Below are 13083 nucleotides of genomic sequence, written 5' to 3' on the forward strand. Positions count from 1 at the left end.
TCTATTGGCTATAATTAGTAAAGATGCTGTCCTACAGAGCAGTTTTGAAAGAACACACCTATATGAGTTCTGACTGTAAACGTCGCAGTCTATGAGATTTGGGTGATCTCTAGTAAACTCACGAAGAGACCAGGGAGTATGACGTATAAGCTCCAAACCGCGGGGTAGCCTACTGGCGGTCAGGTACTGGTTAAGACTTTGAGTGAAACCTGTTCACACAAAACTAGCAATTCAAGGCATAGTCCATTGTCAAGTTGTGAATGGATGTAGCTTAAAGTTCTAGGCAGAAGTTCAACTTAACAGTCTCTGCTGAAACACTGGTATATTAAACAAGTGGTGAGAGAAGGCAAATCTCTAAATGGGTATTTGAGATCTGGTGGGGGATTGTTAGAATTAATGGGCTAGGCCCATAGCAATTTCTAAAATCTCAAAGCCCATGTGTAAAATGGAAAGTGGTGGTGCTAAGTTTAGTCCCACCTTGGAAGTTGAAGAAGAGTTGGACCTCTTTATATAGTGGGTTCTCTCTACCACTCTAAGTGATGTGTGAGAAGAGAAAGGGAAAACCACACGCGCGCGCTCGCTCGCCTCGCCTCGCCTCGCCTGGCCTGGCCTGGCCTGGCCGTGGCGAGGCGAGGCGAGGCGAGGCGAGGCGAGGCGGCGCGTACATGCGACATGCGCGTGAATGGTCCGCCGAAATCTGGTCCGTCTCCTTGCAGGAGCGCAGCTTCCTTTTGCGGCCAGAGATACACCGAAAAACACCTAGGGTTTTGCCTCATCTCACAACTTGCGCCGCCATCGTAGTCTACTCCATCCCAAACGCCGGCGTGCATCGGCGCGTGGGAGAGCAGGTCTCCGAAACCGTTCGTCTTTGCGATCCTGCATCGGGAGAGGACGAATTAGGTTTTTGGGAAGCGCTGTGCGCGACTGCTCAAATTCGTCATCACGGGTCGTCTTCCGTCCAAGTCGGGCGGTGCTACTCATCGTCGTATTCATCGCCGTCAGCAGCAGATCGTCGCCAACATCGTCATCAACACTGTCGCACCCTTAATAGCTAACGATCAGTACGTCCAACATCCTCTGTTCATGTCTGTTTCTACAGCTACTGTTACGTGTTTGCTGCTGTTATGCATGTCTTGCTGTTCTTCTAGTTTGCTAGATTTTTGCATGCTAGTATCTCTTCTAGTCATGAATTATTTACTGGAATTAATCATGAACTTGCCTAATTTTCTAACACTACTTCTGCTGTCTTGGTATATGTTTAAATAGTTAAATTATCAATCTAGAACTACACAAATGACTTATACATCGAGACAGAGTATTAGTAATAATATTCTGAACGCCTATTTGGCTTCAAGTTGGTCTGATTTGACATTTTTAATTCATACGTGTAGCTTCGATAGATCAATGATCTCTGCAAGCATGCCCTAATTGTTTCTGCCACTGACTGACTCCTTAGTTTTTTTATGCATGAAAGAGCTTACCGCCAAGTAAAATGAGGTAGCGTTACACAGCCTGCCGTCAAAGACTCGTCAAAGACTGATAGTAGGGTATTTTTCACGTCAAACGACTGTGATAGCGCAGTTAAGTCCTATCACCATCGACCTTGATGGTAAATTATGTAAACCTATCGCCAATGACTACGGCAATAGGAAAAAATGATCAGATCCCGATTTTTTTTTAAAAACTAGGATCAGGTCTCGCTCAACTTTCGCAAAAGGGTCAAAACAGCAAATTTGGCCTCCTCCGCACCCTCACTTGGAGCGCCGTGTGCGCTTCCTCGCCTGTAGCAGCCGATGAGTCTTTCGTTTCAGCGGTGGATCCGCTCCGCCCGACGTCAAGCACAAACCAGGTAAGCAGGCTCTTTCACTCTCCCGCGCATCTATGCCCGCCGCCGCCACGCCGTCTGCAACCTGTAGGACTCTGTCGTCAAGTCTGTTGCTTCAAGCACTGCTCTCCATCGCCGCATGTAAGTATATCGTTGTCTTAGAGCATCTCTAGCAGACCCCGCATCCCGCCCCGACCCATAAAATAACCACCAAAATGCGGGTCAGGGCGGGAAAACCTGCCTGACCAGACACCGCATTCGCGGCCGACCCGTATTTTTTATTGCGGGGCGCGGCAAAAGATCTCCCCCGACCTCTAGATTCACGGGCTGGGAGGACGAACCGAGCTCAGCCCCTATCCGCAGCGAGATTTGGCAGGAGGGGCATTTCCGCGCGGCCGTTCCCGCTCCCCCACCCTCCGCCACCATTGCCCCGCCACCTCACGCTCCGTTGCATCTTCCCCGGCTGTCCTTCGCCGCCATGGATGACTCCTTGCTGTCCCCCGTCACCGTCGAGATCCCGCACGGTCAATCCCCTCGGGCGGATCTCGTCGCCGGCCATGTTGGCCCCGCTGTCGCCCAAGGTACCGCAGCGCCTGCCCGCAAGCATCAGGGCAACATGGTCGTGCAGGGCCAAAGTCCGTCCACCCCGCCGCGAAGGCCCGCGCTCCGGGCGCCAACGCCGCTGCGCGATCCCGGCCGACGATGGAGAAGGTCGCCAAGGCCACCGGCGTAAAAAGGAAGAGGATTCCGCTACAAAGAAGCCGCCTCCTTCGTCCACTCCCTCCGCCCCGGAAATAGGTTCCCCGACGATGCCGCTCAAAGGTGCTGCTCCCACCGCAAGCGAGGTGTTTGACGAAATGGCCGGAAGGTATGCGTCTTCGGTCATGGCAATTTTCTTTGCTTTTCGCCATTTGCTATAGCTCGTGACTTGTTGTCGTTCACTATAGCGGTGGTTCGAACAATGCAACTGACGGGTTCCTGAACTTGTTGGACATCAACGCCGTTGACATCGATCAAGCCCTGTTCGCCGCATTCGACTACAATGAAACGGGGGGGGGGGGCGTGGATGATCATGGTGGTGAGGAAGAAGTGGACGAGATCGATGAGGTAGCGTATGAGCAATCGCAAACAAAAACTGAGAAAAGCCAGAGATCGAAGAACTACACGATCTTGGAAGATCAAATCCTGATCGGGGCATGGAGTGCGATATCTCTTGATGCATGCACGGGTACTTCTCAAACCGCCAAGAGGTATTGGCAAAAGATCGAAGATCAATACTTCCGCATGATGGCAAAGTACCCTAATAGGACTCCACGCACATTTCGGTCGCTTCAAGGGTGTTGGGATGTGATCAAGCCTATGTGCAGCCGTTGGGCAGCTTGCTTGGAGCAAGTACGCAATGCACCTCCAAGTGAAACCGTGGAATCCGACTATGTGAGTTTGTTTTGCCTTTGTTCAAGTTGTGCACATCATATTGCATCATATGAAATGATTGCATCATTTCACTTTGTTCAAATTGTGTAGGACCCAACATAGATACAAAGACATGGAAGCTTCGGAAGGCAAATTCTTCAAACTAGAGCATTGTTGGGACTTGTTCAAAGAGTGCGAGAAGTGGAAGTTGATCGACAAAGAATCCCCACCGAAGAGAGGTTCACTTACAAACATGGATGAGGATGAGGATGATGATGGCCCAAGAAATTTGAACAAGCCCGATGGCGACAAGAAGACTAAGGAGAAGATGAAGAGAGAGCACGAATCATCGAGCTTGAGGGAGAAGATTGATGGCATGGTGCAATCAAATGAGTTGATGTTGTTGAAGTCGTTGGAGATCAAGAAAGAGTTGGCCGAGAAGAAGGCAAGGGAGAAGCAAGAAAAGTGGCAATTGCTCAAGGAAGAGGGGCTGCGCAAAGCGGTCATTGAGGAGAGAAGAGCATGTGCCGCTGAAAACAAAGCCATGTCTAAGTTGCTCGCCGAAGAGAACAAGATCATGACAGTGAACCGCAATGACATGGATGACCTCACCAAAGAATGGCATGATATAGCAAGGAGAGAAATCTTGAAGAGGAGAATGGTTGCGTCGGCCAGCGCGTGTTACAGTGCCGGAGATGTTTTCCCTGCCCCATATGGTGCCAATGTCAATGATTTCGGTGCGGGAGTTGGAACAAGTGTCGGAGGTGGATTCGGTGGTGGCGATGAACTTCAAGATGGACTCGATGGCGTCGAGTGAAGATCGACCAAGATGATGCCGGACGTGGTCGTCACTTTTGCAAGACCCTCTTTTGCGTTTGTCCTACTAAACTGAAGCTTTTATTTGCGCCTAAACTGTGTTATGTTGTTTGAATTTAAACTTATTTGTCCAAACAGATGTTAAATTCGAGAATTGGGCGTCTTTGGTTTGCGGGTCAACGCGGCGGTGCCCGAGCAGACCCCCCAAAAAGCCGACCCGTAAAAAAGTATATTCCGCGCATATCCTTTTATACGGGTCCGTGTGGGGGGTCTGCCTCTGCGGCCGTCCACGCCGGGGAGAATTTAATTTAGCGGCTCTTTCTAAAAGGCGTGCTGAGGAGTTGCAACTTAGAAGACTTAATTATGGGGTGGTTACTCTGATTCCTAAAACGAAAGATGCTGCAACTATCAAGCAATATCGGCCTGCAAAGCCCTTTTTCCGCCAACTGCAAACGCGTTTTGCAGGCCGGCGGGATGCGGGGTCTGCTAGAGATGCTCTTACAAGTGACTCCACAAATCACATAGATAGTTTGGGCAAGGCCGAAGTAGGATGGTGGATCAAGCTCCACTCATCTCTTCGATTTGACCATGACTTGTTCACCAACAGCAACCATTGTAGTGCCTGCTCCAAAATCTTTATTAAATTCCGTTGTTGATATTCAAATGTCAAGGCCGTCTCAACCTGAATTATCTTCCATGACTGAATCTTAAAAATTAATGCATGTATCATTGCAAGAAAAATCATAGCACAATAAATCCTTGTGTAGTTATATTAGCTGAATAAGGCCTGAATGTTGGCTGCATTCACATGGGCTGGCTGATGAGGGCATTCGTTGGGCAAAGTTCGGTGCTGAACTTTTCAGACAAATGGTGTATCGGAGATTACAGTGCATACAAGATGGTCCTTGAGTTCATGGATACATTTAAATTGCATAACAATCAACATCGAAAGAGATTTTTGCGAGTGTTATTCCTTTTAATATCACATGATCTGTTGGTTTGATGAAATGTATATTGTAAATCTGGTGCTACATAATCCTTTTTTTATGATGTTGTTTCGTTTCTTTTGTCGAAAGATTTTTTTTTATACTATGTGCAAATATATCAATAGGATGTCAAATATTCCAGGCTTAATCTATAATCTATATGTAGACCCGCCTTTTTCTATGCTTTGATTTCTGAGGCCTGATTTAGCTTGGGCACCCCTTTATTTTTTCCAGAAAATGGTGACATTTGTGCATCGAATAGACGCTTCGGCATTATCATATCTGTTATTAGTCTTCCCTTTTTTTTGTTGCTGGAATGTTATTGGCCTTCCTGACAGAGGTATTTGACATATACAACAGTAAATTTTCAGGCAGTATCCTTTGGTACAAGGTGCATCGCAGGTGCACCATTACTAGTTCAACGATGAAAAGCTGTGCCCGTCCTAGTTCTAGGAAGGCACCACAGCTCGAATGGTTGGGGCATCGAGAAAACCAAGAACAAGATGAATGGGAGCAACAGTTACGCCACAGTATCCCATCCCGGTGATGGATGAACACAAAGCTATTGTTAGATTTGATTTTACAGAGATTTTCGAGGACCCATCACCGTGGCCTTCGCGGTTACAGTAAACTACTATGAGAAAAAGGAAGAGTGGCAGTTCAATAACCAGACTAAAAATAAAGAACACCAACTGCAACAAATGCCAAGTCGCTAACTACTAGTCCCTAATAAGTGTCGTGGTTTTAGTTCAGAGTACTAGATCTTAGCGGTACTGCTGCAGGAGTAAAACGAGTACAGAATAACATCACTGATACATGGAGAACTCCAGGCAGAACCTTCCGTCCTGTAATTCCATCAGGAAAAGAGGCTTCCAAGAGATTCACAATTCAATCAGTCAGGAGAAACTTCTCCGGCACGGAATAAGGATCCAGCTCCAAACAGCCTCGAAGCTTGCCTCCTCCTTCGTTTGTCAGATGGAAGCAAGGGATCTGGTGAGAGAACTTCAGGTACTCATCCTTGCCTATGGTCTCCACAGTTGTCTCCTTTGTAAATACTGCCCTGTAACCATCAACCTTTCTTAACAGCCGAACTCGTATGGACGAATTAGTGTGGCAGAATATCTCCACCAACTGATAGTCACAGCTGCTAAAATCGCGTGCAGTCCATCCAGCCTTCCAGTCCTTGTAAACGGCCCAGACCTCACCAAGGCGAGGCACGATTTCATATTCGTTTCGTCTGCCAGTTGGTCTAGCAAGCACAAGACGAGAAAAGCATTCTGCTATTTCTGCACCAGTGTAAGTCATAAGGCCCTGCGCAGTGGAAACCTTAAAGGTTCCGCAGCCAACAGGCCGATCTTCTGTCACCAGTCTTCTCTCCTCCTCTCCCCGGGGGCATGCATCAAGCCATCTTGCTTGTACTTTGTTGTTCTTGAGATCAACACTCTCTATGAAGGCATAGTAATTGGGGAACTTATCGATATCGCTGTAGATGGACCAGATCTGCCCAGGTCCGAACTTGGGAAGCAGTCTTGTTTCTGAAAATTCATAGAACTCTGAATCCGGACATTCATATTCTGTTCGGACAATATCTTCAGATTTCTCACCAACATGTGTACATTCTACAGCAGATGGAGTGTTATGCTCTGTCTTCTCTTCTTTTGGCATCTTTGCAAACGTCCATGTGTTCATGCATGTCGCATCTTGCTTCTCTCCGTACCTAACGGATCCCTTGCGAGAGTTATTTCCACCTGATGAACCAGGACATTTGGCATCAAACTCCTGACATTTTGCTGAACTTTTTTCCAGGACAACAGAAGCAAAGGCCTCTTCCAAATGAAGGGGGAGTGCTGCAGGATCGAGCTCAAGACTTCCTTGTGGAACGCCTTCTCTTTCAGTTCCACACATCAGATGATGAGGGACACAATGTGAAAACCTCAGTGTGCTATCCCGCGGTATCGGGTACTCACTTCCCTCTTTTGACTGCATAAATAAGCTGACGAAACCTTTTATTTTTACAAGCGGCATGACGATGATGCTAGTTCCTGTAGTGAAATCAGAGACAACTTGAACAACCTCATACTCATAGTTTGTGTGGTTGCCAGCATCTGAACCCCAACCAATGTCCCATCCCTTAAAAAGGGCCCAAACTTCACCTTTCCTAGGATATATATCATAGGAGTTTCTCATCTTGCTTTTCTGACAGGAAATAGTATGAGAGAACATGCAAGTTTCTTGAGCTGTTTCTGATTTTCCACGCCTGAAATGTCCACAAGCAACAGGCAGTTCCCCACAAGACCAAGCCAGCTCCTCTTTATTTGTGGGATCAAACTCCAGCCAAATAAAGTGTACCATAAACTTGGGGGCCCTCTTTACCTTTGTAATTCGAGCATAAGATCTTGGCATACAGCTTCGACTATCATAGACAGCCCAGACCTGGTTCATTCTAAACTGATTTACACCTCGAAGTTGGTCAAAGTTGAAAAATTCAGGACATGATACTTTTGCTTGAACAATATGACCAGATAGCTCATCAACATCTGTACCTCCTACAGAAAATGGAGTGTTATGTCCTCTGTTCTCAGCCGCCGGTGTCTTTGTAAAGATCCCTGCATTTGTGCACGTAGCATGTTGCCTCTCCCCAACCTTCATGGATCCCTTGTGAGAATTATTTCCACTGGATGAGCCAGCATATTTGGCATCAAACTTCAGGCCTTTTAGTGAACTGCTTTCTGGAACAACACAGGTAAGAGCCTCTGCCAAGTTAAGGGGAAGAGCTGTAGGATCAAGCTCCAGAGCTCCTTCTGGAATGCCTTCACTTTCAGCTCCACTCATCAAATGATACGGGACGCAGTGTGAGAACCATACCGTGTCCTCCTGAGGTATCAGGTATGGAGTGGCCTCTTTAGACTGTATAAATAAGCTAATAAAGACTTTTATCTTTACAAGCGGAATGACAACGATACTGGTGCCTGTCGTGAAATCAGAGAGGACCTGAACAACTTCATATTTGTAGTTCTTTTGGTTGTGAGCATCTGAACTCCAACAAATATCCCATCCCTTGAGAAGGGCCCAAACTTCACCTTTCCTAGGATATATCTCATAAGAGTTCCTTCTACCAGTGAATATGGCATGTACAGGATGAGAAAAGTGTTTCGTGTCGGTGTAAATCGTAATACCACGGGTGGTGGAGACCCTATATGTTCCGCACCCAACAGTTCGATCTTCTACCAATCTTTTCTCCACCTCCCCATCAGGACAAACTTCCAGCCATCTTGCATGTACTTTATTGTTCTTGAGATCAACTTTCTGTATCAAGGCATAGCAGTTGGGACACTTATCTTTGTCACTGTAGAGTGCCCAGACCTGCCCAGGTTCGAACTTCTGAAGCGATCTAATTTCTGAAAATATTCCTGCATTTTTCCACACCCCAGCAAACTATTGATCTGGACCAGAAGGAGCAGGTTGCTCAGTTGAAACATGTGCTATAAAGGGCTTCGAGCAATTCTGGCAGCGGACAAATTTCAACAAAATTGCATGGTGGTACTGATATTTGGTGCCACAAGTTGGACAGATGGTCCAAAATGTTTGTGGCTTTGCAGAGTTTGAGCCACGCAGCTATTGTCGTTGACACTCATTATGGAGACTCATAGTAGTATGAAGTGAGATATACTACTTCCAGATAACAAAGGACAAACTGTAGACCAAAAAAGTAACTTGTGAGCCTGCAAAACACAGAATTATGATAACGAGTACACTCTAAAACAGAAGGACAGAAGCGCTTCTTGCTAGTATACAACAAGCAACAAAAGAACAACACTCGCTTTCTTGCCACCCTAAAAAACAAAATTAAATCAGAAGGAAGTAATATTTTTTAGCTATTGTTTCCAACATCAAATACCTGGTTTTTCATATGTTGCATTATCTATTTATGTTTCATAAGATAAGGCAATAGGCTAAACATGTGGCAGATCAGTTTCTAGATGTATGTGCTCAACTGATCAGAAAGCACTCCCGCCCAGCAGGGTTCAGTTTCCTATATTCCAGTAAATTCTGCATATCACTGGAGGTTAGTCGCCATGGTTCTCCGGTGGATTGTGGTTAACGTGTATTTTGCTCTCCTTTTTGGTATCTTTCTCAGTATTTTTATGAAGGACAATTACAACTCCACCATAGGTGCCTTGTACTCTCTGCCTTCTCTGGTGTTCTTCTAATGCACAATGACACGCATTTAGATGCGTGTTCGAAAAGAAGAAAAAAGGACAATGACAACTGATAGCTTGGGAAGATAATAAAGCCACTCCATCCACTACAAAACGAAGAAAAATAATGGTGACCTTCATCAGTGACTTCAGTGAGTGGAATCACTTAATACATCAGATGTCTCTCTACCTTCTGTGCAAGTTCAGTTATTACACATCAAATTTGTCTTTATTCGATCATGTATTTCTTTAATGGTCTATTTTCTATTTCTTGATTCTTTTTATTAGATAAAGGAAAAGGTCACGTCGTCGTACTCCAGTTATCACCCAAACTACAATACGCGCAGTCCACTCATCAGTGGCCGGTTCTTCAAGCTCCACTGGAGAACTCCCTTACAAACTCTAAAGCTAATCACCTCCATTGGCTGTGAACCTCACCACCAACCATGCCATCTACTGCTACTTCTTGCTGGTTGCTTTATGTTATACTGGTTGAGCGAACCGATTTTGATAATCAGTGGATGTAATATAAACGATTCTGGAATTAAGAGCCAAACATGTTTTACTTTAATACCAGCTGGTGTTGTATCGATGGGACTGCAGATGCTTAAAAAGGAAGTGGCATGTGGATACAGATAAATATACTACAAGCAAGGGCACTGGATGTCGTACATGGACGAATTAAATTCAGAAAAATAAGACAGAATTTGCAGAAGCAAATCTTTCGTAGCAAGTTCTACAAGCTTTTTCTTCATATATATTTACTACAATGAAGAATAACATTTCGCAGCTTTTATATCTCGTAACAAAGTTTCAACGATATCGTGTGTAAATGTAATCGTTGGTGTCCTTGAAAATTGGCAGCATAATTTAACAAAAGCCTGAACCAAGAGCACATATTTTCTGTACAAAGCAATGTGATTGAGAAAGCATGCCAACGAAGATTCTAATAAGGTGTCTTTAAGTTCATTAGCCATGGATTAGTGAAATATTTTTACTATAATCATCACCATATTATACAAAGGAGAAAAGTAAAGTGAACGATCATAACATAACCAGCTAGGATTTAAACTATAATAACAGGCTCAAACATAGTGATGACTTGGTTCAAAATATATTGGGATTTGAGAGGTTTGGTCATTAAGTTGTGGCACCACTAACTGATGCCAAAAGGCCCGAGGCAATATCTTGTCATGCAGATGTAGTGATGACAAACAAGCAGATGCATAGAAATAAAATTATTTAGAATGCAGTCCAGCATGTAAATTAGCAGAGGAAACAGAGTTATGTGTATCTGCTTGTACATGTGCGTTTCAAAGAACGATAAGGTTGTAAACGGAAAATCAAGAGTTCATACTTACTGCAAGCCATGGGAAAATGTGTCTCGTTAATGTTTGTTTTCGACTTACCAGTGTGCTCACAATCGTACAAACTTAAAAAATATAAATGGCACATGCAACCACCAACCAATATCATTCTTATTATTACTTTGCTCCATCTCATCAGCACAGAAAGGATAGGAAGCTAAGAGAAATAAACAGAACAGTTTTCAGTTTTCACCCTTGATATTTTTCCGAAACAGAGGCAAGAGCTTCGCCTTGTCTCATTAACTAAGAAGATTGTTGCCCCATTAATCAGAGGAAAACTGTACAACAACCAGAATCTGCCTATTCGTCTTTCCCTCCAAAAGAACAGAGAAACAAAACTCTAGTTTGATAACAAAATTAGGGGGTGTTATAATTGTTATTTCAAGAAACAAAACTCTAGTTCTGCACCCCCTTTTTTGCTAAAAAAAATCAATTTGCCCTGTTTTTGCTATGAAAAACATCCCCCCCTCCCCTTTTCCCCATAACAGAGAAAGATTCTGCACATCGGAATTCAGAATCCCACTTTGACAATACAGAAGCATGTTTCCCAAACGACGAGACCAACAGAGATATCACGCCTTCGGTGCCTAGGAGTCTGAACAAACTGAGCTCATTCACGGCTACGAGCTTGGTGATCGGCGTGACGAAGCAACCCAAAATCAGCGCGTGAAAGGGAACGGCTCAAGTTCCTCCGAACCCTAGCCGATCAAAAAGGAGATCCTAGATATCCAACCCAGCAGCCATCCAGATTTGCCCCCAAAAATCCAAAACTATCACGTCAGGACCTACGCTGTTCAATCAAATGCGGAGCCTTTTGTTGTCTCAGCGCATGCACGGGAGGTGACGGGAGGGGAGACAATGCACATACCTAAATCGTCGACGGCCGGCAATGCGCGACGATGGGGGCCTGCGGCGGATGGCAGCGGCAGGGCGAGGCCGACCGGACCGACGAGGAAGAGGAGGGGAAGAGGCAGAGCGCAGAGGGGGTTTAGTAGGAGGGGAAGTGAGGAAGGACGGTATGGAAATGCTGGATGCATGACATGAACCAACCAAGATTAATGCTGGGTTTACTTATTTTTTAAAGGATCCCACACTTTATTAATTAGAAACTACTACTCCCTCCGTCACGGTTTAGGAGGCGCACATGAAAATTCTCTGGGACCTAGGTGGTTATCTATTGATTGCGGGATGGGCTAAAAAATAGCATTCACATTACGCATGCATATAGAAATAGTATATCGAAGTACTAATTAGCTACTAGAAATAAATGCAATGCGCCCTAAACCTTGTTTATTATGGAAACGCATGCAAATTTAACTGTGCCTTCTAAACCGTGACGGAGAAAGTACCTCCATCCTGGTTTATTGGTCCCCATTGTACTTCGTGCCAAATTTTGACCGTAAATTTAACTAATAAAATGTTCATGCACGTCACAAAAAATTATATCATTGAAAACAATGTTCAAATACGAATCCAGCGATATAATTTTTATTGACATGCATTAACATTTTGTTAGTTAAATCTTTGGTCAAAATGTGGCACGAAATACAATGGGGACCAATAAACCAGGACGGAGATAGTATGTTCAGACTAGCCACAATGGGTAGTAACATAGAGTAGTAACATAAACATGTTACTAGTCTATGTTACTACCTCTATAGTGGGGAGTAACATATGTGTCGTAACATGCAACACTTCATTTATTAAGCTATAGAGACATCTTGCCTTGATATGTGTGATGTTACTCATATTACTAGTAACTAGCTATGTTACTACTTTGCTCTCCTTCTTCATTTATTGTTTGCCACATCACCTATCTTATCTAGATATGTGTGATGTTACTACCTATGTTACTCCCATTGTGGGTAGTCTTATAGGGATACAAAGGGGGTCATGAGGGGATAGAAACCACAAATGGCGACCCTGCGAAAGTGAGAAAGAAAATTTCACAAGGTTGTGGGCCTCTAGATTCGAAGCACGACCTTCAAATACAAAATCACAACTAGCAAAATACCCTCTTTTATTATTTATCTCCTTGACGACTGTGATATGGGGGCCTCCTATCCCCTTTTTGATGTCATCCACAATCGGCTTGCAGTCACATGCAATCACCAAGTGATCCAAAGATAAATCAGCCGCAAGTGCCAAGGCCTCACGACAAGCAATGGACTCTAAAATTGTAGGATTTATAACCCCAGGTAGAACAATTGCTGAGGACCCGGGGTACTGATCATGTTCATCCCTGCACACTGCTGCCGGAGCTCCAACACGCCTATCATGGGACAGACCCACATCTACATGGATTTTAACATGTCCACTTGGAGGTGCTTTCCAAGAGCTCCGCCTCATTGTCACATGTGCGCGTCCAGCCGGAGTGGAAGTGCTAACAATCATATTCACACCATCCAACTCAGTAATGAAGCTTTCTATGAAGCGATGAGTCGACATTGGGCTTTGAAATATTGACTCGTGTATAG

General features: G+C 44.8%; 1 protein-coding gene across 1 annotated transcript; it reads right to left on the bottom strand.

The window, feature by feature from the left end:
- Positions 1 to 5582: 5582 nt before the first annotated feature.
- LOC125538807 (uncharacterized) lies at positions 5583 to 11638 on the bottom strand. Its single transcript, XM_048702096.2, has 2 exons — positions 11475 to 11638; positions 5583 to 8734 (listed from the first exon to the last, which is right to left on the bottom strand). The coding sequence occupies exon 2, from the start codon at positions 7870 to 7872 to the stop codon at positions 5929 to 5931; it is 1944 nt and encodes a 647-aa protein (XP_048558053.2). The 5' UTR covers positions 7873 to 8734; positions 11475 to 11638; the 3' UTR covers positions 5583 to 5928.
- Between the last annotated feature and the right edge of the window lie 1445 nt (positions 11639 to 13083).

The sequence above is a fragment of the Triticum urartu genome, chromosome 2A (assembly GCF_056163025.1).
Source record: "Triticum urartu cultivar PI428250 chromosome 2A, HENAU_Tu73, whole genome shotgun sequence".
In the NCBI taxonomy this organism is placed as follows: Eukaryota; Viridiplantae; Streptophyta; class Magnoliopsida; order Poales; family Poaceae; genus Triticum; species Triticum urartu.